Source organism: Aspergillus caelatus (assembly GCF_009193585.1).
Source record: "Aspergillus caelatus strain CBS 763.97 unplaced genomic scaffold BDV27scaffold_275, whole genome shotgun sequence".
NCBI classification, from domain to species: Eukaryota; Fungi; Ascomycota; class Eurotiomycetes; order Eurotiales; family Aspergillaceae; genus Aspergillus; species Aspergillus caelatus.
Window position 1 is genome coordinate 1 of NW_022475538.1, and position 27,712 is coordinate 27,712.

At 48.1% G+C, this 27,712-nt stretch overlaps 8 protein-coding genes and 1 non-coding gene across 9 annotated transcripts; 3 read left to right on the plus strand and 6 right to left on the minus strand.

Moving 5' to 3' along the window:
• Nucleotides 1–183: 183 nt before the first annotated feature.
• BDV27DRAFT_149730 (uncharacterized protein) lies at nucleotides 184–1,369 on the minus strand (the record flags this gene model as incomplete). Its single annotated transcript, XM_032071109.1, has 2 exons — nucleotides 184–611; nucleotides 712–1,369. The coding sequence occupies 2 exons, from the start codon at nucleotides 1,367–1,369 to the stop codon at nucleotides 184–186; spliced, it is 1,086 nt and encodes a 361-aa protein (XP_031922328.1).
• A 643-nt stretch (nucleotides 1,370–2,012) lies between these two features.
• On the plus strand, nucleotides 2,013–3,580 carry BDV27DRAFT_56260 (zinc-dependent alcohol dehydrogenase). The gene is made up of 4 exons (XM_032076944.1): nucleotides 2,013–2,311; nucleotides 2,384–2,432; nucleotides 2,489–2,645; nucleotides 2,698–3,580. The coding sequence occupies exons 1-4, from the start codon at nucleotides 2,187–2,189 to the stop codon at nucleotides 3,465–3,467; spliced, it is 1,101 nt and encodes a 366-aa protein (XP_031922329.1). The 5' UTR covers nucleotides 2,013–2,186; the 3' UTR covers nucleotides 3,468–3,580.
• Nucleotides 3,581–5,176: 1,596 nt separating this feature from the next.
• BDV27DRAFT_t211 lies at nucleotides 5,177–5,248 on the minus strand. Its single transcript has one exon. It is a non-coding gene; the product is annotated as a tRNA-Arg (tRNA).
• Nucleotides 5,249–5,892: 644 nt separating this feature from the next.
• Nucleotides 5,893–7,852, minus strand: BDV27DRAFT_56309 (uncharacterized protein). The gene is made up of 2 exons (XM_032076945.1): nucleotides 6,990–7,852; nucleotides 5,893–6,935 (listed from the first exon to the last, which is right to left on the minus strand). Exons 1-2 carry the CDS (start codon nucleotides 7,386–7,388, stop codon nucleotides 5,955–5,957), a joined length of 1,380 nt encoding a protein of 459 aa, XP_031922330.1. The 5' UTR covers nucleotides 7,389–7,852; the 3' UTR covers nucleotides 5,893–5,954.
• Nucleotides 7,853–8,926: 1,074 nt separating this feature from the next.
• Nucleotides 8,927–12,934, minus strand: BDV27DRAFT_56314 (uncharacterized protein). The gene is made up of 3 exons (XM_032076946.1): nucleotides 12,829–12,934; nucleotides 12,470–12,771; nucleotides 8,927–12,415 (listed from the first exon to the last, which is right to left on the minus strand). Exons 2-3 carry the CDS (start codon nucleotides 12,767–12,769, stop codon nucleotides 9,080–9,082), a joined length of 3,636 nt encoding a protein of 1,211 aa, XP_031922331.1. The 5' UTR covers nucleotides 12,770–12,771; nucleotides 12,829–12,934; the 3' UTR covers nucleotides 8,927–9,079.
• Nucleotides 12,935–13,189: 255 nt separating this feature from the next.
• BDV27DRAFT_136436 (mitochondrial 37S ribosomal protein mS29) lies at nucleotides 13,190–15,047 on the minus strand. Its single transcript, XM_032068767.1, has 2 exons — nucleotides 14,322–15,047; nucleotides 13,190–14,266 (listed from the first exon to the last, which is right to left on the minus strand). The coding sequence occupies exons 1-2, from the start codon at nucleotides 14,953–14,955 to the stop codon at nucleotides 13,395–13,397; spliced, it is 1,506 nt and encodes a 501-aa protein (XP_031922332.1). The 5' UTR covers nucleotides 14,956–15,047; the 3' UTR covers nucleotides 13,190–13,394.
• A 39-nt stretch (nucleotides 15,048–15,086) lies between these two features.
• BDV27DRAFT_56319 (ribosome biogenesis protein RRS1) lies at nucleotides 15,087–16,337 on the plus strand. Its single transcript, XM_032076947.1, has 2 exons — nucleotides 15,087–15,385; nucleotides 15,458–16,337. Exons 1-2 carry the CDS (start codon nucleotides 15,324–15,326, stop codon nucleotides 16,056–16,058), a joined length of 663 nt encoding a protein of 220 aa, XP_031922333.1. The 5' UTR covers nucleotides 15,087–15,323; the 3' UTR covers nucleotides 16,059–16,337.
• Nucleotides 16,338–16,917: 580 nt separating this feature from the next.
• Nucleotides 16,918–19,547, minus strand: BDV27DRAFT_56329 (putative Rho GTPase activator (Bem2)). Its single transcript, XM_032076948.1, has 5 exons — nucleotides 19,472–19,547; nucleotides 18,716–19,355; nucleotides 18,009–18,660; nucleotides 17,861–17,955; nucleotides 16,918–17,807 (listed from the first exon to the last, which is right to left on the minus strand). Exons 2-5 carry the CDS (start codon nucleotides 19,242–19,244, stop codon nucleotides 17,152–17,154), a joined length of 1,932 nt encoding a protein of 643 aa, XP_031922334.1. The 5' UTR covers nucleotides 19,245–19,355; nucleotides 19,472–19,547; the 3' UTR covers nucleotides 16,918–17,151.
• Nucleotides 19,548–22,662: 3,115 nt separating this feature from the next.
• On the plus strand, nucleotides 22,663–26,675 carry BDV27DRAFT_168701 (geranylgeranyl transferase type-2 subunit beta; the record flags this gene model as incomplete). The annotated part of the gene is made up of 4 exons (XM_032074843.1): nucleotides 22,663–23,065; nucleotides 23,123–23,860; nucleotides 23,910–24,020; nucleotides 24,954–26,675. Exons 1-4 carry the CDS (start codon nucleotides 22,982–22,984, stop codon nucleotides 26,673–26,675), a joined length of 2,655 nt encoding a protein of 884 aa, XP_031922335.1. The 5' UTR covers nucleotides 22,663–22,981.
• Between the last annotated feature and the right edge of the window lie 1,037 nt (nucleotides 26,676–27,712).

Consider the following 27,712-nt stretch of genomic DNA (forward strand, 5'->3'; position numbering starts at 1 on the left):
CTTTGTCTTTATGGCTGGGGATATATCTGGTGCTAATTGTGTGTTTATAGACTGGTGCACAGCTTCTTGTGGATGGTGGGGCTTTTGTGAATCTTCAGTAGGAATAGATGGATGAATGGATGGATGGGAGTCTCTGTTGTTCATTTTTATAGATAGTGTATATAGTAAAAGGTTCTTATGAAATCATATCTCGACTCCGTATGCTTTCACTGCTACTCCACCCCATATACCCCTCTGCTGCTCGTCGGTCAACTGCCTCTTCTCTAATATGCTTTCCACTATGCTCTTCCAACGTCTCCAGGTGACTCCATTACCGCCTCCCCCTACGTTGCAGACTGGCCAGTCAGACCCAAACATCACTCGCTCGGCACCAAATGTATCAAAGACCACATCAGTCCAAGGACGAATCCTCTCCACAATAGAAGCAATGTCAGGTTCGGCGTCCGAAGAGACTGGTGGCAGCTCAGAGAAGCCGCCCGAAAGCTTCATGTACGTGTTGGGATATTGTGCCATGGCAGTGACCAGAGATGACCATTCCAGAAACTCGGGGTGTGTCGTTACTGAGGCGGGCGATGCATCGGGAAGCCGGAGATTTGGCTTACAGAGGTGATCTTCATGCTCGTCAGTTACGGATCAGCACAACCACGACCGAAAGAGAGATGATGGGGGGTTGGGGGGGCGGGGTATAATGGGAACCAGGTTCAAACATACTGATGATTATAACAACCTTCTCATCTTCTTTCACACCATCATAGACCCTCCTCATCATTTCGACCGCCTCCCTCAACTGCCAAAACCCACCCTGCCTCGCATCCACCCCCAGGTCGAATACCAACTTTTCTCTCCCAAGCCATTTGAGTCCCTCAACAACGTCATCTTGCAGCATGACACCCTTCGGCTTGTCTTGGAACAGATATCTCACTCCCCGAAGCTTCTTCCAGACGTCATCTGTCTTAGTACGTTCTCTCACTAAGCCCATATATTTCTGCAGCGCAGCAGATCCCCCGGGCACAGGTGCCCAGGGAACAAACCCCAGACAGAGATGTTTATCATTATCGCGGTGACCCTCACCCGCGACAGGAACCCCAGTGATGATTCTCGTAAGCAGCGAGACTTCATCAAGAGCGTGAGACCAGCCATTCCCAGCCTCCTCAACGGAAGAGATGCGATCTGTTTCGAGAAATATGAAGCCGCGCAGATATGTCGGGTCAGCGGTATCTGCGGTGGTGGAGATTGAGGATGCCGCAAGGCGATACTCATCGACCGAATGTTGGGATCCTAGGGGCGATTCCGGGCCATACCAGGCGAATGTTGGGAGGTGAGACTCTGGGAAAAGATGGATGTGAGAATCCACGATCGGAATAGGCATTTTGCAATAATCGGTTTGGGCGTGATGTTTGTTGTGGTGGATCGCGCGATTGAGGTTAGGGAAATTGCGGGGTAAAGGATGGACCGTTTAGGTGAGGCTTTAGTTGGACACGAACCTGGTGTCACCTGAGTGTGGTCAATTTCCCTGCTTTGATCTGGAAATGGAAATATCAAAAGCCTCCAAGAATTGAGACTTAAAGGTGGGGGAGATCATCTTATTTGTCTCGGGGATCGCTGCGACGCCATTCGGTGATCATTAGGCCGAAGGATTTAAAGTACGGATTTGCAGGTACAATCACATCATTTCGTGTCCCAATGGGTACCTTTGGGACAATGCTATGGGACAGGTATATAATAGAGGGATCCCTACCAAACCCCCAATTTTCAGTGATGCGCAGTGATCTGACGACACCTGCGATAGCTTGCCGAGGCCATTCATCGCAATGCCCTCGGTCATCGCTTCCCCTCATTCGCTCCTGATCCTATTGACTTTCACACTCACCCACATGATTGGTTCGTAGGCTCAACCGGATGCAATGCGACCATTAAGATTGCTTTCACAAGCGCTCCATGAGTCCCGCGAAAGATGTGCAGTTGCAGCACCCCCGCAGCCACTGGTGATCTCCATCTCCTCTTACCTTTCTCGGCTACACTACCTAATAGTCAGGAACTTGGCATGGCATGCTCACCTAAGATAAAAAGAGCGACCTCGAGTCCACAGCCCTGGGAGGACACGTCTCACAACATTTGTCTTACAATATCCCAATCCCATTTTTATCAAAAACGAGGCTTAGGTCCAAGTTTACGCATAGTTCATTATGGCTACTCCTGAGATTCCAAAGAAGCAAAAGGCGGCTGTCTATGATCAGCCTGGAACTGTGTCAACCAAAGTGGTAGAAGTAGACGTTCCCGAGCCTGGCGCAGGCGAGGTACTGATCAATCTGTAAGCTCTGGCTGAAATCGGGACGCGGTAACAAGTCGAGCTGGACTCAATGTCCATCTAACACGTCTGCAGGACGCATTCCGGCGTGTGCCATTCGGACTACAGTGTCATGACAAACTCTGTATGTTGTTGGGAACCTTCTGAAGATTCTAAATCCAATACTCACACGGTCATAAGTGGGGCTGGCTTCCACACCCAACACAGCCCGGACAAGTTGGTGGTCACGAAGGTGTCGGTAAGATTGTGAAGCTCGGGTCTGGAACCGAATCCTCCGGCCTCAAGATCGGAGACAGGGTGGGAATCAAGTGGCTTTCCAGTGCCTGCACGCACTGTGGTATGTATAATCCTCCACCGTACACATAGGGTACACATTGACCGGGTTGTAGAACCATGTCAAGCCGGTGCGGAAGGACTTTGCGTTGATCAGAAGGTCTCTGGATACTATACCCCTGGGACTTTTCAGCAATATGTTCTAGGGCCTGCCCACTATGTGACCCCCATCCCAGAAGGCTTAGAATCAGACGCAGCAGCACCCATGCTTTGCGCAGGTCTCACCGTCTATGCTGCCCTCAAACGAAGCAATGCTCGACCTGGACAGTGGGTTGTCATCTCTGGTGCCGGTGGTGGACTGGGCCACATCGCTGTACAACTGGCCAGTAAGGGTATGGGGCTGCGTGTGATTGGTGTCGACCACGGCAGCAAAGAGGAGCTAGTCAAGGAATCCGGTGCAGAGCACTTCGTTGACCTCACCAAGTTCCCTATGGATGACAATGGCAAAGCCATATCCGACCATGTAAAGTCACTTGCTGGTGGCCTGGGCGCTCATGCTGTCATCGTTTGCACATCTTCCAACGCAGCCTACGCCCAGTCTGTGCAGTTCTTGCGCTTCAACGGGACAATGGTGTGTGTTGGTCTCCCCGAGCACGACCCTCGGCCCATCGCAAGTGCGTTGCCCATAACCTTAATCGGCAAGCATTGTTACATTACAGGGTCGGCCGTCGGTAATCGGAGGGAGGCAATTGAGGTCTTGGACTTCGCAGCGCGGGGCATCGTGAAGACTCATTTCCGAACAGAGAAGATGGATAAGTTGACAAGTGTCTTCGAGGAGATGGGCGAGGGTAAACTGCAAGGACGAGTTGTCCTGGACTTATCCTAAGTTAGCCGCTGATTCCTTTCATTCACAATGCATCGATCGAAGTACGACGTAGTAAGCAGAATGTCGAAATTAAAGGAGAATGAACAATAAACAAACCGCATACAGTTCAATTGAAAGAATGAAAAAGAAGGCTGGGGGCGTCGTTGTCCAAAGCGAACGGTCGACAAACGACAATTCAAGCCTCGATAAGCTCACAAACCCCGGGCAGATAAGTAAAAATAGAGTTATATGCACACTTACGATTGGTGTTTGCAAGTGGCGTGCATCCTTGCATCATTAGCTCAGGGATATCGAATGGTTGGGCAGGTTGTAGTCTTGGCGACGTGCGACTGTCTGATGGTACAGCTAGAAGAGGATGGCAGTCTTGGGCGCCTGCGAAGACATTTACTCGATACTGAGCCGATGGGAATCATAGACGCTCGGTTTGCCCTATGAGTGTAGTCGTGGTCTTAACAGTAAAGAACCACGAACGCAATTATGTCAACCATCGCGTAAGGTCCCTGTCATATTGGCTGGGTTGGTCGGGCAATTCGCACGCTTCCTTAGTAGGCCTAGCACCGGTGAGCTCTTCTAAGCACTTCTGCATTCCTTAGCTCATTGAGTCTCAGATAGCACTTTGAGCCCTTCAAGCCTAAAGAATCTCCGTGATAGGGTTTTGCTGGGCAGATCGGCCGCCCAATGCGATTCTTGAGCTACTCCTAACATCTTCGGGCTCAACAGCTTCGATGTTCCCCCATTTCTGTGTATACAGTACCTTCTCATTAAGCCTCAATCCGATGCCACCATGTATGATCTGTACTTGGTCTTTTGGATCGGGGTGTCTGGAGGAACGTGGACTGACGGTGGGACGATCAAACAACTTCTTTTGTACGGAGCACGCGGAGGTCATTTGCGACCAGCACTGTTAAGTATCATCCAGGGTAGAAACGAAGAAAAGCTTGGGACGATTGTATTCATTCACATAGACCAGCACTGTCTCCGGTGTCGTAGCTGTGGATGAAGGTCGGCAGCTCGGCTCTGGAACTTTCAGGCAAGTACCCTCTCGAGGCTCCTAGTGAGATAAGAGAATCCTTTTAGTCGCAAAAGGTAACAGGCAACCGGTGCTATTCTTAGAAGGAAGAGAAATGGTAATCCAATGCCATTCTTCCTAGTTCTGAGGTGAGAGTTTATGGCAACGGCAGCGGGCATCACGGGGTTCGACGGTATTTGACGGGTTGAATTCGACTATAGTGTTGTTTGTGATGGACTCATCGATAGTAGCAGGTTACTGGCCTGTTACGTCTATCAGGAAAATTGTGATTTGGAGCGTAGTCGAGGCATCGAGGCCCTGGGCACTGTAGACCTTGGGAGTTGGTCATCTTGGAGGAGATAAAGGTTAGCTATCAAGATATTGCTTGAAATGTCGCATAATTATCGATACTCTGGGGTCATTCGTCGAACTAACTTGCCTTCTAGAACCGCGGTGCTCTAGGGGAGCTGCGAATGCGTCAATGACTAGGATCGTCCCATGGATATATATCTCCGCAAGGCGGGCAAGCCGGACATAGTCAAAACAGAGCGAGTAAATTGAGTTTAGGTAGTGCGGGCACGATCTAGAGCGAGGAAGTACGGACAAAAAAAAGGTTGAGAGAAAAATGATAGAATAGGCCAGACGATGAACAAAAGAGGTAGATTGAAGACCAAGATTGTTGAGAAAGGAGTAAAAAAAATGACCGACGCAGGGATCGAACCTGCAATCTCTTGATTCGTAGTCAAGCGCCTTGCCATTGGGCCAGCCGGCCAATTGTTAGATATTGTCATCTAAATTAACAATATAGGCCACCGTAAGACAATCACAAACGTCTATTCCGTACGAAATCAACCATACCAGAACTACACACTAGCGTGTGGGACTGGTATGTGCGATCGCCATGAACTGTTAACGGGATGCAGTGTGGATTCCACGTTTTCCTGAATGTGGAGGTCTCTTATGCAATGCCACCTTAATTGAGTTCATACTCCTGGTTACCCTTGGCCACATCGAAAGTTGTTCTACAGTACAATGATAGGAAGTGATGCAATTTGCAAAGCTAGAACGGCTAGGTGATGGGGGAACCCAAGGTACGCTTCTCTCACCATTCCCCTATTAGGAATGCAGTGGCCATGGTTTTGGAACAATCCGGTACCAGCCTGTCGGGACTGGAGAATGAAGGACGTCGTAGCAATAGAGTTGGGCGCATTCCAGAGAGCCAGATAAAGTTCATGAGAAACCATGGCGCGAACCCGTGTCTTGTGTCACCATAGGATTTCGCGAAAGCGGGGAAAGTATATAGTGGCAAGTGTTCGTCATTGCTTTAGTGGAATGTGAGGCGGTGCAAAGCTGATGGCAATACCAGGCCAGCTGGTATTCGGCCGCGTCATGATTCATTGATCTATGATGTGAAGCAAAGGGGAAGCTATGGAATACAGGGTATCGAACAAAATATGAATGTACAGCACCACCAAGCATCAGCGGGTTCTCTTGCTCTGCCCGTGTCCCTCAGAGCTAGCTGTAGCCGGTCGTTTTTGACCCGAGCTAGCAGAATTGGATTCAGCTCGACGGACCAATGCATTCAATTTCAGTATGTATGCCTTCGGGGCGCGGTTCACTTCGTTTTTCTGAAGAATTGCTCGCAGTCTCTCCTTGAATTGGTGAAGATCTAAGCCCGCTAACTGCTCGAGGGCATCCAAGATGAAGCATTCTCCTGTTTCCTCCGCCCTACCGATAAGTTGATGGTATAAGTTACGTTGATCCTCGTCCTCCCCATCGAAGGTCACTCCACCCCAGTGGTTCCCATCTAGCGCGTCCTTATTGCGGTTGCAGATGTCTTCCAGAAGCGTCACTAGCGCTTTAGCGGCTCCTTCAACGCCGTGCGGTGCTCGCGTAGCGATGTTCGCTTGAATTCGATTGACATTATGCTGCAGTTCTCCGATCACGTTGTTGACGTCCACGTTGGATGCTTTCGGACGCCGTCCCGTTTGGCAGTAACGATCGAAATCTGCCAACAATTTCCGCGATTTTTCCTGTACCTTATCGAAATAAATTGCCGCGCAGGCCCCGGGCGGCATGGCTTTGCACAGGCTAAAATAGACCGTGTCGTCGTGTACCGCAAGCCGAAACATGGTGGCCTCGAAGTCTCCTTGCACCACACACTGTTCTGGAGTGCGCGATTGGCCATCGTCATCGAAAAGGTCGAGGCGAAAATCCTCGGGAAGTACGGCTGTATCGAAGGCAGACATAAGGTCCCTCACTTTCTGTGGACGGCTCATGCCACCCTCCACTTCTGAACGGACATATTGCCAGCTCAATAGCTCCGCAACTGTTTCGAGTTTGTCATCAAGGAGTCGTTCAATGGGGGTGAAGACTAGAGGGTGACCATCGCTCGATAACGGCACATCATAATTGGGAATTTGAGGGATAAGACAGCCATGAAGCTGGTCGACAAGCCACTTCTCGGAGGTTAGCAGAGATTGGCGATTGCGGTGGATCGTGCTAGAACTTACGAAAACGTGTGGACAGGCAACACCAGGCAGGCCCATGAACATCGAACAGGTGCATGTATAACCACCTGGGCCGATATGAACTTGTGGCCGCTCTGAAAACTGAAAATCAAACCCTGTCTTGGTTCTACGGCAGCCGATCACATCGAACTGACTCGTCAAACCCACAAGGGCTCTCGCTTCGGACTCGGGATCCAGTTTAGTAAGATCATAGGTGATGCCAGATTTTCCTTGTAAAGTAGAGAATTCAGGCAGCTCCCCTCCAACCTCACTCTCGTCACTCCCTGTTTCCATGCGTGCACTGTCGTCTTCGGGATGCGGTGTTCCTTCGGGCTGAGTTGGCCTTTGTGGCATTTTGTCATCGATAGACAGGCCGCGGAGTTGTCTAGTAGGAGCGGACATGGAGAACAAATAAATGCGAACGATCTAACCTTGGATCAGAGCTCGCAAAAAGGGTGTTTGTAATCTTGGTATCAGATGAACTCAACGGCCAACCCGGTATTTATAGTTTGCCGCGAACCACGGGTGAGTGCGGGTACATTTCGACCAAGTCAAGTAGGTGTCACATCAAAGAAAGGGCATCCCTTCGGCTGATCTGCTCCTAAAGTTAGTTCTGGCGTAGGCTGCCATTCACCTGCCTTCGCCGCATGACGGAATCGAAAGAGTAGCAGTCTATGGAAATTCGAGTATGGTCCTTATGTTTGAAAAGTAGTTTCAGATGGCTCGCGCGTGCAGTGTTACACCATGGTGCCCTATGAACAAGTATGAAAAGGGGCCTAAACTGGAAGGAGAAAAACCACGGCGACTGGGCACAGGCGGCGTAGTACCTAGAACCACCGATACAGGGTAGGGATCGTGATAGCAAGGTTAGGAGATGCTGAATCACAAGACCGTTAAGTTGAACCATACAAAAACCGACAAAATTCTGTGCACTCGGTAGCCAATTACGGAACTCAACCGAGCCGGCGAGGTTCCGAGCACGGAGGAGTTCTTAAACTTAACGCCCAGTAAGGTTGATGCACCGATATCTGGGAGGGTACCGCTAGAGGTAGTTCTTTCTTTCTTGCTGCAGCACAGGCATTGGGAGCTGGAACTGGGCGAGATGTATCGACGGCCCCCATTTTAATCGGAGCCGGCAAAGTCCATACGTTTTACGTTCGTGGATCCTGTAGTGGACGATGCTAATCACCAAGCCTTGAAAGTGACGGTATGGCACATCCACCTGCGCCGCAAAGGGTGGTCGACATGTCTAGGCGACAGGTAACTAGTCTGAGAAGGAACACCGTTTATGGACCAAGGGGCTCTGATGAAGATTGCCCTGAAACCCTCATAGTCTATGAGGCTGCACTTGGGCCACAGTTTAGAGTTTATCCCTGGCGTTTGGGAGAAGAATAATATGATTTCAAGGCTTGAGCGGCGTAGGTCCTGTGCCACCTGGGCGCGTAATTATACGAGGCTTGCTGTGTAGCACGGCAGTGACCCTTATCACCATAATGTTATCGACTGCGCAAAATTTATCAGCCGCAGCCATCTCTTGTGAGTAAGGAATACCTTTAACTTGAATAGACGAGTCTTGATTGCGTGCTTTGCTCATTCGCTTTTCCTGATTCATCCACCGACTCCTGTCACCCTGGTAAGAATCAAGCCACTCGGTATCCGTACGATTGTCCCCTAATGAGTCTGTGGGAACCTTTTTCTCTGTCCTATATATTTCCTCTTTCCTTCTTATTGTTAACTGCAACTAAGCGGAGAAGAGAGGATTGAAATGTATATATTATACCCCACATTGCCCCTGTTCAGCTCAAGAAGTCTTGAGGGAGATAGATGGTCTAAAGCCACCATCACAAAGCCTCTAGCCTAGAACACAACCCAATATCAAGATACCTAATTCTTTATGTCATTATGCACCTTGATCAATAAACCAAAAGATCCTCAGTATGAGTTGATATCAAAAGAGAATACTGCGCTCGGCGTAAGAGCTTCGCGTGCAATGTTGATTTCGACGTGCCAAAAAAAGAAGTAGAAGGGGAAAAAATAGTTACATCGTGAAAATTATAATATTTACTATAAAAGGCAACAGTCCCTAAAAATACCTAATTCGGCGGTTTCGGAGTATTGGTTCTTGCGGCATTTCTCCTCTTTGCATTCTCAAGTGCCTTGCGAAGCCGCTCCTGATGTTCCAGATCCTCATCGGGTTTTTTGGAACCAGCGCTAGCCGTAGGACGAGGACCAGGGATGAGTACGTCAATAGGGTGACCTGCAGGGACAGACTGTGATGGGCGGTTCGGCTTGGTGATGGGAGCTTTGCCTAAAGATTTGAGGAGGTTGTTGATGGTGGTAGTAATCTCAGCTGGGGCGGTGCGGACACTGTCCAATTTAGATTTAAGATCTGTCTGGATTTTGGTATCCTCTTTCTTTTTGTCGTCCTCCAGTCGTTCGAATACGTCGTCATCCGCGTTGGAATAACGTGCTTCAGCAACAGAAACGCCGTAATCCGCATCGTTGAGCGCTGAATCTGCGATGCCGAAATTGTGCAAAATCGATTCGGAGTCCTGACGTAGAGAGTCTACTAGGTTATACACCGATCTCAACATATGTTCGATCTCAGGGTCGGGTAAGCTGGATGAACGAATGGTTGCGACATCAATCTTTGACAATTTCGCAGAAACATCATCGAGAAGGCTCTGGTTCTCTCCCAAACCGTGCATGATTGCATCGTCGAATGAATCCATCAGCCTGTTCGCTCTCTCATCCCGGTCTTTCGCCGCTTCTAAAACATTTCGCTTCTCCATCTCATCAAATTCCCCATCTAGTTTTTTGAGGGCTACTGAGTCTCCCATGAATACTAGAGGTCGTCTTTCGGTCTTCTTTCGCCGATGTTCACGGTCTAGAGCTATTTCTAGACGTTTCTGGTAGCGGGCCTCAAGCTTTTGGTAGATCTCATTGACTGTTTTCATCGTATGAGACAAATTGTATTTGTCTGTCACTGAATTCTTGATCTTATTGTTCTCATGATCAAGCTGACCAAGCGCCGAGTCATACTGGGCTTGGAGTGCAGAAATCTCTTTCTGCAAGCGTTCATCCAGCGGATTGAACACCTTTGCTATATAGTCATCCAGTTCTTGTCTTTCCTCGTCTAATTGAGCACGAGCTTCCGTTTGGCGAAATTCTTCCTCAAGGACGTTGATGTCCGCATATCCTATCTCTCTCCCATTGAACAACGCATCAATGCGTTTCTCGGACTCCTCTTGACGATGCATGCGCTGCTTGTCTAACTTTTCTCTGCGAGATTTGTTCGCAGCCTCCCAGGATCCAAACGTCTCCCTTATATAACTAAAGTCTTTTGAATACTTCTCGAGGTCCTTTCGTGTTGTAATGTGCCATGAACTTTCTGATTGCTTAGCCAGCGGTGACGATACCATGGAGCGCAGATCATCAACTGGCCCACTAGGCCTTCCTTGCCTGAGTGACATTGGTAAAGGAGGCGGAGATGACTTCCTACGGGATGCCTTGCGGTAAGCAACGCTTTTCTCCCTAATTAGCCCAATGAAAGTTTCGTCATCATTTCCTGCAAGAGGAGCCGTAGAGTGGGATTCTTCTTGAGATCCTGGGTGTGGGGCGTTCGACATCACCCGCCCACTCTCCGCCGAGGCTTGTCGCAAGGCCGAGTAGGCCTGGTATGCAGGGCGATCAATTACAAGGTGATCAGAGCCCCGTTGAGGGCCTTCGGTGTAACGAAACGGTGTGTATATAGGTTGTGGGGGGTTAGTTGCTAAAGGAGACAGCTCCTGTTTATCAAGCATAGAAGGTGGGACCGACGTAGCCCTCAATGGTTGGGGCTGACTTTGATGACCTGGACTATGTACTTTGCCCGGCGGTTGAGAAGCAGGTCTTTGAAGACCAAGAGTGCTAGGCGTTTTAACCCTGGGAAGGATAGGACGGCCCCCTGGGCTATACTTCCCGTCTTCAAGGTCTTCCGAAGAGTCGGCCGACTCCTCGTTGCTCTCATCTGGTTCAACCGGTATTAAGCCAGACTCAACTGGAGGTGTAGCCTTGCCAGACTTCTGGCTAGACTCCTGTGGAGCTGGTGTCGGTGTTTGGCTTGGAGCTTCTTCCTTTTTTGGTTCATGCTCAATGTTGTACAAGATCTCACGCAGTTTAGTCTCCTTGGACATGAAAGCTGTGAATATTTTGAAACGCTCCATATCAGAATCAGCAACCGCCTCCTTTCGTAACATAGCCACGTAGCGCTCCAAAGAGGACTTGGACCAAGGATCTAAGTCTTCATAAGGATCCAACAGCTTGATTTGTAGAGGTGATGCGTCTACCTTGGCACTCGTTTCGTTGGGGGTGTTGCTTGAGCGGGGAGTATTTGCGCCCGATTGAACCTCTTTTCGCGGTATACTGAAATCCTGTTTTACTTTGGGGATTTCAAGCGGGCTAAGCTTTTGCATTGGTGTTGGGCTATCCGTTCGAGAACTGATGCTTTGACCGGCTTGGGCGATTGAGGCTTGAGTGTCCGTAGTAACGGGCCGATTCCAGGCTTCAATGACACCATCAATGCTCTCAGATGTCTCCGTAGTAGAGGCAGTACTGTACATCGACCCAGAAGTATCCGTTCTGATTGGACGAGGCGGATCTTGAATGCCTTGTGTTACGCTGGTACTGCCCGGAAAAGGTTGCGCTGCCGTGGTATCTTTGATATGAACAGGCTGACTTATAGGGGACACATCCGCAGACGGAGTAGATATCACAGTCTGATTACTCGAAGCTGCAGTGGGAAATGGTGCTGGATAGCCTGGTGTTGGCTCCGATGTAGCACTTGAATGAACGCCATTGCCCTGTTTAAACCTAAAAGCCTCCACATCATCGACTTCCCCTGGAATAGGTGTCAAATGCTCCCAGTCAGAAGGCCCACCCGGGCACATTACGGTGGCGTTTGTGGGAAGAGCATTGTGGCTAGTCTTAGGAGGGACCGGGGGAGCGGTCACAGGTAGGCCAGCTTCACATGGTACGGGATTCGCAGCGGTCAGTGGGACTTGTCCCAGTAATGTTGGTTGGGGTGATGAGACGTTTGTTGAAGAGAGTGAAGCATGCTGTTGGACACTACTATTTTGCTGACTATGAGACTCTCCATGAGGAAGGACCGAATAAGGCGGAGGCGACAACTGATGCGATGCTTGACTACCTTGCTGTGGTATTGAGCTTTGATACCCAGGAGGTACTGGAGGCGGCGGAGGTGGAGATAGAGAGCTAGCCACAGGGGGTTGAGATGCATGTGGAGCATTTGTCGTCCACTGTGATTGGTATTCTGTAGCTGAAGTTGGAGGCCCATATGTTGGATGGACTGGCAAGGGCTGATTATCCAATGGGCTCACTATCGGAGACTGTGTACTAGAAGAATAGGCTGGAGTACTCGGGGGCCGAGGCTGCAAGATGCTGTCAGTACGACAATAGCTAGGCGCACTGGAGTTGAGCCTTACAGGAAGCGGCGGAGGCGCGTAGATAGGATATTGCTGCCTGTTGTACTTTACTCCCCAGGCACTAGTATCCATGCCGGATGAGCCAGTCGAGGGACTAGATATAGAACCATACGTGCTCGGATTATAAGAAGATGTCGATAGTGGAGGATGAGGTGGTGGTGGAGGCGGCGGTGGAGTAGGCCCAGGCGTAGGCTTCCGTGAAGGCCGCTGTTGCGCAGTCGATGGAAGCCGCCATTCTGGTACTGGGGGACCGGAATTTTGTTGGCCAGAAGAGTTAGAGTGAGGATGCGACCCGTACATATCTAGAATAGTATACGAGTAAGCTGCTGTGCGGCTTGTAGAGGTCACTCCCAACTTACTGAAGTGAAGCAGGAACGCGGGGTTTGAGCGTCAGGGGAGTGACGATTCCCAAATAGTGATGAACTGATCTGCTGACCTGTTGCTGACTTGGAGCAACAACACAACTCTCACATGAAGAGTCGTGTTGCTGTAAGATTAATTAAGTATAGAGAAAAGTACAGCGACGGAAGAGAAGAAGGCTGTGCCTAAGTGATTAATCGAACAAATTATTTTAGGTATCATTTGATCTCCGCCTGCGCCTGACACTATCTCCGGGGTTCCCCACCGGTTTATATTTAGGCAAACTATTGATTACCATTCGGTGTTTAATATGACAGGCCCCTTTTCTAATCTGTCCACATACTTGAATTGTGAGGGAAGTGAGATATATATTTTCAAATTCCATTATATGCATACAAAAACGCAAAACCCAGTATAACTAGTAAAATACATATAATCTAACAGAAAAAGCCGAGTCCATCCAATAGCGCTGCATGTGAAAAGGAAACGGCGGGATAAAGGGTACACGTGGGACAGCATAACGGGAATCTAGATGATGCTTGCAAAGAGAGAAGCAATTCCATATCTAATCGGTCACTCTCAGTCGTCTTCCCAACTTCTCTAATTCACCGATCACGCCACCGCCAGCCAAGCTCCACTTCTCGCCAACCCATTCGTCGTTGATCTTCTCCCGCAGAAGGCCACTGCGAGCAAAATATTCCATGAAGCCCCTAGCTTCGTCCCGGGTGAGGCCGCCAAGTGTCTGGAGCTCCAACATGCCTTCCTTGGCGACAGTGGGCTTCGATGAATCAAAGGCATCAATAACACGCTTGTCAGCTCCGCTGTATGGATCAGCTTGAGGGAATTCAGGTGCCGAAGCATTCAGGCCAGCCTGGCGAGCAGCGATTTGCTTGAGTGCAACCTCGAAACTGTAGATCGTTGGGTTATTGGAAGCTGAAGTGGAGTAGAGCAAGAGACCACCATTTGGTAGGGCAGGCTTTCCGGTACCGGGTTTCAATAACCCGAGGAAGTGCCGCACGAACACAAGGTCGTGAGCATGGACAGGCTCAAATTCGGCAGAATGGTATTCACTGTTCTTCATCCAATGAGAGAGGCCATCAACAGTCACAAGCATAGGAGGTCGAGGCTTAAAGTTCTTATCAAATCCAGAAGCAGGAGAGGTTGCAGTAAGCTCGGCCCACAATGCTTGAAAGACAGCCCAGGCAATGGCGGGGTCCTGGATACCAAGTTTGGCAAGCTCCTCTAGAGTCATTCCAGCTTTAACGGAAGACTTGAGGGCAGCATGCTCTCGGGAAACGTGTAGGGTCTTCAAAACCTGCTCATTGGCGGTCACTGTGCGGGACAGCAATGCAGCGGTCGCCTCATTCTGAACATACAGGTTTGGGGTTTCATCAGAGAGAGGAGCGTAACCAGTATGCGCAATTACTAGGTCCTGGGCTAAAGTGGTGTTAGAAAGACTTGAAGGATACACATATAGATAATATCTACTTACGCTCTGGAACAGTAAACACAACCCATTGCTTGGTAAAAGCCATGGCCATAGCTTGCAGCAAGTGAACCGTCTTTCCTGACCCTCTGACACCAGTGACGATCTTCTTGACAGACTTTCCCTTGTCTTGACCCTCATTAGAGATAGAATCGATCAGTCTGCCCAATTCCAGTGTCTCTCGTCTCACCACTGTGCCAGGCCGGCGGAATATCGACCAGCCTTGTTTAGGCTTGAAAGCCTCAACCGCCCTCAGCTGAGTGAGCATCGGCACAGGAAGGCCAAGAACAGATCCCCGGAGGCGCGCATCGACCATAGTCTCCGATGTGAAGTCCTGCATACCCTCGACTTCAAGGGCGTTGGGATTGCTGAGAACGATACGTTTCCGCAGCGCTTTCCGCTCTCCGACAGGAGGCGGACGCGCCCTTTCAACCGGCTTCTTCTTCTTCATTCTGGCGGATTTGGCCTGACGGTACTTGGGAGGACCATCCAAGCTGTTTTTCTTCTTCGTTGGCAATGCATAACGCACCGTCGATGTGTGGAATGCTGCTGCTCTTGGTGCTGCTACCGGCGGAGGTAAAACGGCTCGAGGTGTCGGACGAAGCCGCGTCAGGCAGCCCCAGCAGAAGGAGGAGACCATTGTGCTGCAACACACTGGCTCAGCGGCCAGTGGTACGACGGTCAATGGAAACTGCTGTAGGATAAAGGAAGGGAAGGCCGCGTTGATTGTTGCCCAAGCGTATGAACTGGCTTGAAATTCGGAGCACAATTTGGAACTTCAACTAAGATTCCTCCGATTACCTATTCGGGGCTAGTGTAGTTGCCGCAAGCCCAACTCTGAAGGCGGTCTGTCAATATTGTGCTCACCTTAAAGCGGCTCCCCAAAATTTATCAACCAACTTTTTTTTCCGCTTCAGTTTTCCTAGCGGCTAGTCAATCTTACAATCCTGTCGCACTTTCTCTAGTGCATATAATACCTCATTGGATTCAACTGAGGTGCGCTTGACAATGTCGGAAACAGGAACAACGACGGCTGCCTCCGCGGCACCAAAATCGAAGCCCGAGAGACTGTGAGTCGTTATCTATAGTAGTCGATGTATAGATCGCATGTACGAGGTATACTAATTGCAATGGCACCGCAGACCCATTACAGTCTCCAAACCTACTCCATACACTTTTGATCTCGGCCATCTCCTTGCGAATGACCCCAACCCTCTCGAAATCTCCCGCTCCGAACCAGTAAATGTCTCTCTGAAGGCCACCGCCCGCGATGGTGTGCAGTCTCTCCTCAACCAACTTCTCACTACTTGTCCTATTACCTCCTCACAACAGGGTGTGCTCCTGACGCTTCCTGCTCCCACCACTGTTCTTCCCAGACATAAGCCTCTGCCGACACCCAAGCCACCCACCAAGTGGGAGCTTTTTGCGCGCAAGAAGGGTATTGGCAGATTCAGTGGCAAGGCTGGTGCAGGGCTTGCAGAAAAGGAGCGCCGGAAGAAGCTGGTCTATGATGAAGAGAAGGGCGAGTGGGTCCCTCGTTGGGGTTATAAGGGAAAGAATAAGTCGGATGAGGATTGGTTGGTTGAAGTAAATGAGAAGGATTGGAAGAAAGAGGAGGAAGCTGCGGCTAAGGGAAGCTCAATCCGTGGTATGTCGCGGGCTGAGCGCAAGGAGAGGATACGACGCAACGAAAGGAAGATGAGGAATAACGAGCGGAAATCCAGGAAGTCGGGCGGTGGTTAAGAGATGAGTTGTGCAACTTATTAATCAAAGCTCTTCCGTTGGGCTTTGACCAAAATCCTCAACTCTTTATTTGTCTGGAATACTGGGCTTATCAGGCGTTTGGATTGGAGTCGCCGGTCTTTGATGTCTCATGTTGCCTGAATGGATTGCTACCATTTGGGCTCAAAAGTAAAACAGCTGTGTCGGATTTTTAACACTTTATTCTCTGTCTTTGCCTAGTGCCCCAGAACAACTCATGTATATTCTGCTAGCATATTTCTGTGGCTCTATACCTAGAACCTCATTCTTGTAACGCAATAGGAGGCATTTGCTATTCCATCAGAATCTCTCGGTGTGAAATATGGTTCAATCATTGATCTATGTTACAAAATATGTACCAGCACAGCACTCCAGAAACATGCAGTTAAAAATGAACCATAAAGGTAAGGTACCAAAACATACTCCTATGTGGGGAATCGACGAATGTATAAAACGCAAAGAGCAAAAATACATCGATGTGGCTTTGTAGATGCCTGAGGCAAATACTCGCCAAAAGTTACAATGATGGAACGAGTAAAAGGAGGCAAATGACAACAAAAATAGAGAAATAAAAATAAAAAATATAAAGAAAAGTCGAGAGACAACATGTTCGGATGATAAAAAGAACAATTCGAATTTGTACAAGCCAAATAAGAGATATGGTAGAGTAGGATAAAATCAACGGACTCCGAAGGCGCCAGACATGCACAATGATATAAGAAAGGTTAAAGGGGAGCGAAAATGGCTAGAAACAGAAAGCAAATAGACATGAAGGAAGCAAAGCAGTCCGTAAAACCGATTAAAGTAGAATAGAAAAAATATTGCGAAGATTCAGGTTCGGAGTAAGGAGAATAACGCTTGCAGTGCGGATCCAGTCCGAGACTTTGAACTGGCAATTTTCAGGTCTCAAGTCTAAAAATTTGAGATATGCGCAGGCCAGCCTGGCCGAAGAGCTCAAATGTGCAATGCCGGAAATTTTGTGCGTCAACCCATTAGAAAATATAGAAGGCTCATATCGATGGAACGAAGGGCTCAACCCATCAAAACTGAACAGTGGTTTTCGGCTGGGGTGTTCTCATATTTGAATAGGAGAGAGCGGAGGCCCTAGTTCAGGAAGCTGGGAAATACTCCTAGTATGTGTCGTCTCAATGTTCTTGGGTCTGTTCTTGCGGGCCTTAGCCGTCTCAGGACGAGAAGGTTGCTCTTGAATGGAAGGCTGGCTGCTACCGGAAGAAGATATAGCTCTCTCTTCCACACTCGTGGCCTGTGGAAAACTCGCACCAGTATCCTGTTTTGTATGAGCTAATCTTTCTTTTTCGTCCATTTCCTTTTCGATCTCAAGATATTCCTTCTCTGTCCAGCAACCCTGCCAACAGTTTTTCCAGTCACAGACGAGAAAGTTAAAACAGAAGGCATCTATCTTCATGCAAGGCTGAAAGCAGATGCAGAGGTTGCGGTAGTCCATCTTGTTTTGATCAACATAGGAATGTAGAAGATTTAAGTGGCATGTGATGGCGAAGAGAAGATAGTAGTGATAGGGGGGTAGCTTTGAAAGCTCATCTTTGAGCATCTGTGGAGCAGTGGTTGCCCCCTCACATTTCTCGGCGATCATGGCCTGTGTTTCTTTGGGGAAAAGCTCATCGGGTAATTCTCGAAGCCAAGCCTTGAACATGGAGCCAATCGTATTGATGTCATAGAGGTCCGGTACATCGAAGAGGTTGATGTCAAGCTCTGGATGAATGTTAAAGGCACTTTCTTCGCAGAGGTTTGCCTAATTGACTTACCAGTATCAAAGCGCCGTTGCCAATGCTTGACCTCTTTTCCGCTACCCGGAACACGGTAAAGTCCCTCCTCCTCACATCCCTTAAAATTGAGGTAGCTGATGTAACGTCAGTAACCTACCAATTCGAACGGGATGGCGTGAAAACTTACTCAATGCAACGATATGGTAAAGCTGGCATCCAAAACTCAGTCTTATCCTTACAATCCTCAAGCCGCTTCGCGATACGAGTTCGACGGGCTTGTTCAATAAGCGGCAGATTGATCACGGAACAGACATAGTTGTCATCATTAATGAGTTCCCGCTCATTAGTACTGCCACTCCGGGTGATCTTCCCGAAAAATCCCTTGCCTGCCTTGCCAATTCGATCCGCAGCACCACTCGATGACTGCTTGATATTATTGAACAGCGCTGCTGAAGCACCCGATACTTGACTCAGGGAAGCGGAAGGAACCATCGACCCGCCATATCTGTCTTTCCGTATCGAGCCGCTGTTGACGTCCGTCAGACGGTCGATGGTATAACTGCGGACGTGAGGGTTCCCAGTGGGCTTGACTTCTGCTGCTTTCGGGAGCGTTTGTGCCTCCCTTCTGGCGCTTTCTTCAAGTCTCATAAGGCTGGTTGATGGACGCCTATGCGCAATCCTGTTCACAGAGGAGTCGTCCAATCTGATTGATCGAGAGCGAGAAAGGAGATTGGCAAAGCGTGGTTTGCTCTTCTTAAGAGTATGACCAGACTCAGACTCCGTCCCAACTCGCTTAATTTCCGCTTGCTGCGCGTGCCTGTCGTCGGAAGAATAACTGTCTAGAGCGTGTGTCAGTGTATGTAAACGGAGCGACAGACATGACTGTGGACATACTGTTTTCTTGTTGTGCCGCACGCTCAATGGCACCGGGAAGGTCCGGAGTTGACTCGTATAGCTTTGATGATATCTGTGTTCTGCGATCTCTAGAACTGCCACGACTCCTAGGCTTGTCGCCCGAATTTCCCGAGCTATCGGACCTCTGAGCCCTGTGAGAAACCTTCGGTGCCTTTAAATTCGCAAAGAACGAACGCGAGGGGTCGCGACTATGTTTGGGGGAATCTCGTGGCGAGGGAGGGTACTGAGGAATGGCCGTGACGCCTTGAGTAGGTGATTCTGCGGTGAGGCCGGGGGAGACTGGTAGGATTGGGCTATTTGCTTTGCTATTCGATTCTTGTGTGACAGAGCGGATTGTGGTGCCTTTGAAGAACGTTGAACTTGACGAAGATTTGGGTGATCGCGGTGTCAGGGGACTGGGTCCATCCGAGCTTGCACCAGGTGTATGTGGGGACGAAGTCTTTGCGCTTGCTTGGAGAGTGGAAGGGCTGAGATCTAAATTCGGAACACAGGACTGTCTAGACGGCATCTTAGACGTTGATCGCGGGTCAGATAGCGGCGTGGACAAATCGTCAGGGGGAGGCCGGCAAAAGCGATAAACCAAGCGGCTAACTGAATTCTAAAGGGAAAAAAGATTGACCTATTACTCACAAAATCATATGTTAGCACGGAATGCACGTACGTTCATAGTTAATCGGTGATATTTTTGGGATGCTGAAACAGACTAGTCGAGAGACCCCAGATTCTAGAACTTACCCTTGTTCTAAAAAAGTTGGCTCTTTCTAAACCTCTAGGGCGAGAATATCCTAAATTTATCCCTTCTTTCAGGAAGAGGTGATGCCCCATGTATTCTTGGAGTATATCGAGAGAGATCGCACGGTAAATTCACCGACTGCAATGGGACCAGCCTTGCCAATAAGTTTCCTAAATGTCGGTGTCGAAAACGCTGTCAAAGCAAACAATGATCGTACGTGGAAGAGGAGGTTATCTCGGAGCGACCGCGTCTAAGAAATAGTTGCATGGTCATCAGCGATCCAGGCCAGAAACAAAGATGGCTTTGCATTAGAGAGATAGGAAGAAAGAGTGGCGTGCAGCAATTAACAGTAAGGAGCGCCGATAAAAGAAGGGGAAGGGGGGGCTATGAATGCATGAAGCCATCACGAAGGCTGACATTGTCATGGTTTACCCCTTGGTATGCGTCAAGAAGAAGGGAGAGAGCGAGAGATTCAAGGTGAATTCATCATGTGGTTATAGGAAAGAACAGTCGATTGAATCCGTCACCATCCTACCGACAAGAGCAGATGAGGGTATCTTAACACTTTAACATACCAGAATGCGCAGCCCCTCATATTAGGGATTGGACCTTCTTGATTGAATTTCTTCCCAATCCACGCCAGTCTTTTGTCCAACGGTACTCTTTGTAAATTCCTTGGTGCAGTCGAACTAAAGCCCTGCTGTCCTGATGTTTTTTCTCTGGATTTTTTTTTTTTTTTGTTTTTTTTACCCTTGGGCTGCGGAGCGGCGTTCAGAGGGCGGTCGGTAAAGAGAGGAGCGACTAGCGTGCTATCGTTAAAGTGAGGATAGAAGGCTACCTAAGAATAAAACCAAAAACAATAAGAGAAAGAGGAATTTAACACCGATGAGAGACTAAAATGAAAGGGAAAGAGAGAATATTAAGCGATTTCTTTAATTATGGAAATTCCAAGGAGATTGGTTGTATGGAGTTGGTCGTCAAAAGCCTTGACACGAGAGAGTGATTCTCGCACGGTTCTGTAAGTGCTCAGACTCGACGACACATTCCTTGACAGCGTTATGCAAGCGCGGCAGTGTGTCAGGCTAAGAAGCCTCCGTTCTTTAAGGGGGCGAACTGATAGTGGAGCTGGCGTTGTGCAAGGCTCCAGAATTGCTACTGCGTGGCTTTTTAGAGCACTATGGAAAAGCCTATTTGTATCTAGTGCACCGATGGGGTTTTCCGTGAGAGACGCGGTGGAAGTTATGTACCGAGTCCTCAAGCGCCCTATAAGAATCCATTCCTCCTTGTCTTGATTTTTTCATCTTTCTGAGTTTACGATAAACCCTAGGCCTAGTCAATGTTGGAAAGTAACCGTATGAGCCAAAATAAAAGGAAGGTGTTTAAAAAAAGTAGGGAAAATAAATATAAAAAAAAGGGAGGGAGAGAATTTAGTTTCTTGCGTCGAAGGTGACGTTTGGTCCAACCCACCGACCGATCGTCGAGCTAGTTGAAGTATCAGAACATATTCAAGTATTGGAAAATACATTGTGATTGAAGATATAATCTTGTCTACTTTCTCATTCATGGTTCAGATACTTCCCAGTAGGATTGTAGGGCTACCTAATAAGTAGACGGTCATACATGATCGTGTTTTGTGGCTTACCATAGCCCCCTAATAGACTATGCACAGGGACACATGGTGTATAGGGAAGTGAATGTGTACAAGGGTATACACCGAAAGATCGGGAAGACCCATCCAAATAATGGATAGTGTCATTGATTGGCCTAAAAGATCGGGCCTGGCAGCTGGTGCCTTGGGCGGGATGATGTACGCTCCGACGAAGATACAGTAATTGCAGCAATGGATTGGTTGACCAGATATCCCGCTGGGGCGCCGTTCCATGGCATGGGCGAATCAACGGCGGGTGGAGTCGACGCGAACGAGGTGCCTGGCGCGGAGACGGTCATAGCATCACTAGGGTGTATTTAAGTAGACCTGTCTATCAGTTACCACTAATACACTTCGAAGCCAAAATCATCCGTTCTGGTTGTTCGTCATTCTCTTTACACTTGTGTGGCGATATCTGAATGTTTGCACCGAACAAGTTAGTCCTTGAGGGACAAGAATGAGAGAAAAATAAATGTAGTCCCATTATTCAAGTATCGGCTGATCCTTCTGAGCTTCAAGCGGGCTTGTTACCACGGTTCACACATGACATCGTGATACCGCTAGTGGGGATGATATAAAAAGTAATCTGTACCAGAGAATAAGAATGGAAAATAGGCACATATATAGGCAATGCCCCGCCAGGTCTCTTCCTTTACCTAAAGAATAGAGTAAAAGAAAGGCAAAAAGGAGCAAAAAGCAAAAAAGGGGGAAAAAGAAACAAGAAATTGCTGGATTGCTGGATTGCTGGAATGCTGAAGTAAAACCTGCCATCTATTCTGAGATACCCATGACTTTGCCCGTTACGTACTTCGTAATTCATGCATTAAACAATTTTCGCTCCCTTTCTTTTCTTTCTTACACGGAGAACTCCGTACATTACCGTACTCTACACCGTTAATCAAATCGACTATGAAAGTGGAGAATAATATATATTACTGGGTCATTTACTAGTTACTATAGGTGTTCTCAATGGCATACTTCGCATTGTACTTAATTCACTAGCACTCCGTATGTACATAACTTTTTAAATTGTATTCTGAGATAAAGACAATACAGTACACGTGGGAAGGATTCATTGTGAAAACCAGGATCCGCTTCTGTACTCACACATTCTCTTCAGATACCACACTAGAATGTCCAAGAACTGAAACAGGACTACTATTATTACAGCTATGAACAAGTACCCATCAGACATGTATATTGCTTTATTCCATGATCAACACGGACCTACCAATAGAACCACATAGAGAGTTAAAGGACAAAAAAAGAATCAGTAGCCACCAAACACTATTAACGACCAAATGCAGTGTTGAGGAAAAGCAGGGACCCAGGGGCAAACCGTAAGCGCTCAGGGGTTACCGTTCACCGCCGCCCGCCCTGGCGATCCCACCCTAAAGACTGTCTGAAACATGGCCCCGCTATGCGTCGGCGGTTCACCCGGTGGCGCTAAGTCACGTGGCATAAAGCCCTCATCGTCTTCGGTACCCGACCACACTCATCCCTGCCAAAAAGCTTTTTTCCCTTTTCACCTCCCGAATCTCACTAGCTTACCGAAGCAGTTGCAGCGTTTGCCAGTGGTTTGTCTTGCCTTCGTCTGATATAGACGCTACAAGCACTGACGGCACCCTGGAAATTAACCTTTCTTTTTGTGTTTTGTTTCAAAGACCATGCATGGCTCACTTGTGGCATAGCCTGTGAAGTGCTGTCTTGATTGTCATCTATCTTTTTTATTCTATGTGGCCCCTCCCTTAAAACCCTTAACCAAAACCTGGCTGCCTGAACGTTGAGCTGCCCGTTATACCCTAAGCTAGCTGGCTTTGTGCTAGTGACTGAGCTACTAACTGACACTATCCCCGCGTAAATTATGTCCCCAGTCTCGGGGGCTGGTCAATCTGACCAGTATCTATGTGTTCAAAAACACGTAGAGTACATTAAGAATCTGGACAGCGTGCGTCATTCTTACCATCTTTTAATGATGGGAAAGATGGTTGACAGGTGATGCTAGAGGAGGGATGAGCTTGAATATTGGCTCACGGAGCATCTTCGACTTAATGGAGTCTACTGGGGCTTAACAGCCTTGCATCTTCTCGGCTGTCCTCAAGCCTTGCCTCGTGAAGACACGATCAGTTTCGTTCTCTCCTGTCAGCGTGAGAACGGTGGGTTTGGGGCTGCCCCTGGACATGATGCTCATATGTTGTATACCGTTTCTGCTGTCCAGATCCTTGTAATGCTGGATGCAGTGGATGAATTGGAAAAGCGTGGCCTTGGAGGCAAACAGAAAGTTGGCTCTTTCATCGCTGGATTACAGGACAAGAAAACCGGCTCGTTCATGGGTGACGAGTGGGGCGAGTTGGACACACGGTTCTTATATGGTGCGTTCAATGCATTGTCACTCTTAGGCCTCCTGGATACTGTTGATGTCCCAAAGGCCGTTGCCTATATCCAGGAATGTGAAAACCTGGACGGAGGTTACGGTATCCACCCCGGTGCAGAGTCACATTCTGGACAGGTCTTCACCTGTGTAGGAGCTCTGGCGATTGCCGGGCGATTGGACTTGATTAACAGGGACCGCTTGGGTGGCTGGCTCAGCGAAAGACAGGTGGATAATGGAGGCTTCAACGGGCGTCCGGAGAAGTTGGAAGATGCATGCTATAGCTGGTGGGTTGGGGCCAGCTTGGCCATGATTGACAAGCTTCACTGGATTAATGGCGACAAGCTTGCTGCATTTATCCTGCGTTGCCAGGTTAGTTTCACTCGAATTGGCCACAGGTCGTGTTTCTAATCCAAACTAGGACCCGGAGAATGGTGGGTTTGGAGACCGACCTGGTAATATGGTTGACGTTTTCCATACACACTTCGCCCTCGCAGGGTTGAGTCTCCTGGGGTATGATGGTGTTGGAGAAGTAGATCCTGTCTAGTGAGTTACTTACCTGTCTTCAAGTTTCTAACATCATGGGGTGCTAACGATGGCTAGTTGTATGCCGAAAGCAATAACAAAGTGTTTGCCGAAGTGATAATTGCTGCTTTACTCAATTGTCCGTAGTTAGCACCTCCTGCAATCTAATAACCCATTTTGCCTCTATTTCATGGATTATGGGATACAAGGCAGGAGAAGAATGATTGGCACTGTGACTTATTTCCGCTTCATACCCCCTCACATTAACCTGTTGAAAGGTTGTTAAGACACAGTGACACACGATATTATGTAACCCATAACGGTAGCAGTGTCGTTTATCTTTTAATATGAGCTCAAATTGCACAATTGATGACTTGAGATTCCCACTTTTATTCATTGACTCCTTCCTGGCGCCCTTGAGGCTATTTTCGATAGTCAGTGCTATTGTATGTACTTTAAACACATTACTGCTGGTGGTCACGGTATAGTGCCTTGTCCGGCCTAGTCGTGTTCAAGCAGGTGCCTGCCCAGTTGGAAGTTTGCGAGGAGTTCCTTCTCTACTTGCTCATGTGAGAAAGAATATGTCTTTTCTCCCATTCTAGCACCTGCCCTGGCAGTTTTTGATTCTGCAGGGCAAGTCTTCTGATGTCTGTTTACCGCCGCTACCCCAGTTCATAAGGAATGTCTAAGGTCCGCCACGAGGGCCAGTCTTTCTATATTGGCTGTTCGCCCAGCATTTGGATTGTTTACGCTTTATGCATGCAACGACTTGCACCTGGCAGCTCTAACCTGTTGCCTTATTTGATCTCACACTAATTGGCTCTTTCACTTGTCTTCAAGGTCATCTACGATGGATGCGGCAGCACTTTTGTGCAACATATGCCCCAAAAAACCCAAATTCAGTGACGTGTCTCATTTGTTGACTCATGTTTCATCAAAGGCTCATCTTTCTCATTACTTCAAATTACAAGTCCGCAGTCATCAAGAGACCCAAGCCGTGATCCTCCTTGACGAGTACGACCGATGGTACAAAGCCAATAATCTTGCGAAGTTGCTCTCCGACCGATTAGCCTCGAAAGATGCTCGCAGGAAAAGGATACAAGGAAAGGCTGCACCTCATGACAAGAGGTGCCCTGTAAAAGAGGATCATGGGTATAAAAATCCCCTAGTGCCGGTACGCTCGCCGCACGACACCGCTCTTCCTGATTACTTAGATCCACGCCTTGTCACGTCAGGTGCGGATATGGAGCATGATATTAGCGACAGAGACACATCAATCTCAGCGGACTGCGTCGCTGCGGTTGCTTCTCCAAATCTCGGTCTGCAAGCAAAAGCAGAAGTGAGTCATTTATTGCACCGTACGCCTGGTCCTCAAATCACTACAGAAGCCACGGCCTACCAGTGGAAGCAAGAACGCGTGTTTGGTTCAGACGATGAGGGAGCCCCTGTCTTGGAATGCACGCATAGTTGGTCTAAAATGCTGGGAGACACAGCGCAAATGGCCTCGCAGTTGCTAAACCGACATCTAAGTTACGATCCACTTGTTGACGACGCTGAGAGTGAAGTGGACAAAGAAAGGGTGGATGAGATCGCCAGACTTAAAGGGGTTCTTTGGCCGGGAATGGATATTTTCGATTCGGCTACCGAGCAGATGAAGCGCAAACGCAATCAGAAGAAGGATGAAAGCGCGCTTAGGATGATGGAGAAGACGTCCATGGGTGTCGAGCCTACAGAACTCATATTTTCTCCTACCGGAACTTTACGGAAACAGCGTGTTATATCTGGTAATGTAGAGGACGGCAGTCCTCTGAAGGGGGAAACACCCATACCAAGGCGGAGATCAACTCGTTCGAAACGTGCCCTCTCTCAAACTGACGCCAACCTCCAACGTGGACGGGACAGGAAGCGGAAGAAGAAAGCAGTTAAACGTGTCCCAATCACCGTTGGGCAGGACTTGGACCATAGAGATTCACATTTCACGCGGGCAAACTCGACTGAAGCCCCAACTTGTGGTGGTGACCAAGTAAATCATGGAGAGGGTATCGACGACTTCACATTGACATTCAATGGGCATGAGCCTAGGTCGCGCAATGGGTTAAAGATCTTTTGTGACTCACCAAACAAAAATATCTCAGACCAACATTGTAGTGATGGGTTGCCAATTGGACTAATTGCATCTTCTGATGCACTCTTCCTGCAGCAAGAAGTTATGATCACTCGCACTCCTAACTCGGTACTTTCCAGCAATTATATCTCAGAATTTGCAGAGAGGCTTTGCCGTTTTACTACAGACAAAGAGAATATCGAACCGCTATTGGATGCTCACGGCCTAATTGATCCTCTTGTGGGCTGGCACTCTCCCGTCATCAAGCGACATCTAGCCAGTGATACTGGTTATCCGCCACAGTTTCTTTTGGGCGATGGCCAAACCATCGAGCTAAACATGTTCGATGGACACGATAGTCATGTAGGATATTCTTATAATCCGCTAGCAGCCTCATTTCCAAAATTATCAGCTGAAGAGAATCCTATATACACCGTGGACACTAGCAACGGCCCCTCTTTTCAGGGTGCGACGCGCGTAACATCTCCTGAGGCGACGATTTCCGATATCGAAGAAGATGATTTTGAGCGACTATACCTGGATGGGAGCTCCTGCTAGGATTTGTCATTGTTATACCCTCTTTTCTTACTGAACTCTTGATTACTGCTTGCATTCTGATTGTTCTCTATACCACAAGCCCGCTTTACAGCATAATCGGCCTGAAAGCTCTATCGTGAGATCCAAAACCTTACGAGGCCTTGAACCTAACGGGCCTGACCTCAATACTAGATTTATACGTTCCGCCCATCACGACGCATCGTCGTTGTATCTTGGGCAGGACGACTTTTCGCATACCATCTAGCAGGATTCAACAAAGGAATTTCCAATGACAGCGTCGCTGCTGCATAAAGATGAAGACGTGCGCTGAACTTGACTGCGTATAATTATAGCCGACGTTCTATACAGCATGAATAGTGATTCATTGCGATCGATGCATATGGCTGGTTGAGGCATCAGTACCTACTCATGCGCCATTTCAACTATCAAATGTATAAATTATGCTTCACATAGATAATAAGTGTTATTTTGTCATCTTCTTGACCTGAAGGCGTAGTAGCACTAGTTAAGTTCACTAGTTACGTTAGTTTAACGTAATCCACGGCCGAGCCGGCAGGTTTTCAAACTATCTACCAGTATTTGAAGCTTTTCAACAACAAATGCCATTAAATTTGACTTATTAAAAATATAAAAAAATAGCTATTTATTAGAGCAATTTCGAATAGTATGTCCAATGATCCCACAGCCGCTGCAGTATTAAGGGGCCCGTTGTCGAGGCACAGATATAGGTTACTCAGGCTGCTTATTAAACTATATATTAAGCTGCTGAATACAATTTTCTTCTTTCTATACTATTAAAAGGCTATTATTCTCTATTATAGTATATTTTCTAGCTTTTTTCTTGTATTTCTGCTTGTTCTTAGCTCGTACAGCCTTGATTTCTTGTTATAAAAGAAGATTGGTATGTATAGCTATTTACACAGCTTTTTCAAGATATTGAATATAAATAATTGGACTGCTAGAAAGTTTCTGCTTTGTATTAAGACTATTCTATAGACTGCGGATCTTCCGGTCTAGCTGACAGGTATTCTAAGAAA

Excerpts from the sequence above, each read along its gene's own strand:
- BDV27DRAFT_56260 (XM_032076944.1), top strand. The coding sequence starts at position 2,187 with ATGGCTACTCCTGAGATTCCAAAGAAGCAAAAGGCGGCTGTCTATGAT. Across the intron at positions 2,312-2,383 it reads GGCGAGGTACTGATCAATCT|GACGCATTCCGGCGTGTGCC; the intron begins GTAAGCTCTGGC and ends ACACGTCTGCAG. Across the intron at positions 2,646-2,697 it reads CAGTGCCTGCACGCACTGTG|AACCATGTCAAGCCGGTGCG; the intron begins GTATGTATAATC and ends ACCGGGTTGTAG.
- BDV27DRAFT_56309 (XM_032076945.1), bottom strand. The coding sequence starts at position 7,388 with ATGTCCGCTCCTACTAGACAACTCCGCGGCCTGTCTATCGATGACAAA. Across the intron at positions 6,936-6,989 it reads TTGCCTGTCCACACGTTTTC|TGGCTTGTCGACCAGCTTCA; the intron begins GTAAGTTCTAGC and ends ACCTCCGAGAAG.
- BDV27DRAFT_56314 (XM_032076946.1), bottom strand. The coding sequence starts at position 12,769 with ATGTACGGGTCGCATCCTCACTCTAACTCTTCTGGCCAACAAAATTCC. Across the intron at positions 12,416-12,469 it reads ACGCGCCTCCGCCGCTTCCT|CCTCGGCCCCCGAGTACTCC; the intron begins GTAAGGCTCAAC and ends AGCATCTTGCAG.
- BDV27DRAFT_136436 (XM_032068767.1), bottom strand. The coding sequence starts at position 14,955 with ATGGTCTCCTCCTTCTGCTGGGGCTGCCTGACGCGGCTTCGTCCGACA. Across the intron at positions 14,267-14,321 it reads TGTGTTTACTGTTCCAGAGC|CCCAGGACCTAGTAATTGCG; the intron begins GTAAGTAGATAT and ends ACACCACTTTAG.
- BDV27DRAFT_56319 (XM_032076947.1), top strand. The coding sequence starts at position 15,324 with ATGTCGGAAACAGGAACAACGACGGCTGCCTCCGCGGCACCAAAATCG. Across the intron at positions 15,386-15,457 it reads AAATCGAAGCCCGAGAGACT|ACCCATTACAGTCTCCAAAC; the intron begins GTGAGTCGTTAT and ends ATGGCACCGCAG.
- BDV27DRAFT_56329 (XM_032076948.1), bottom strand. The coding sequence starts at position 19,244 with ATGCCGTCTAGACAGTCCTGTGTTCCGAATTTAGATCTCAGCCCTTCC. Across the intron at positions 17,956-18,008 it reads TTACCATATCGTTGCATTGA|CTACCTCAATTTTAAGGGAT; the intron begins GTAAGTTTTCAC and ends ACGTTACATCAG. Across the intron at positions 17,808-17,860 it reads GCAACGGCGCTTTGATACTG|AGCTTGACATCAACCTCTTC; the intron begins GTAAGTCAATTA and ends ACATTCATCCAG.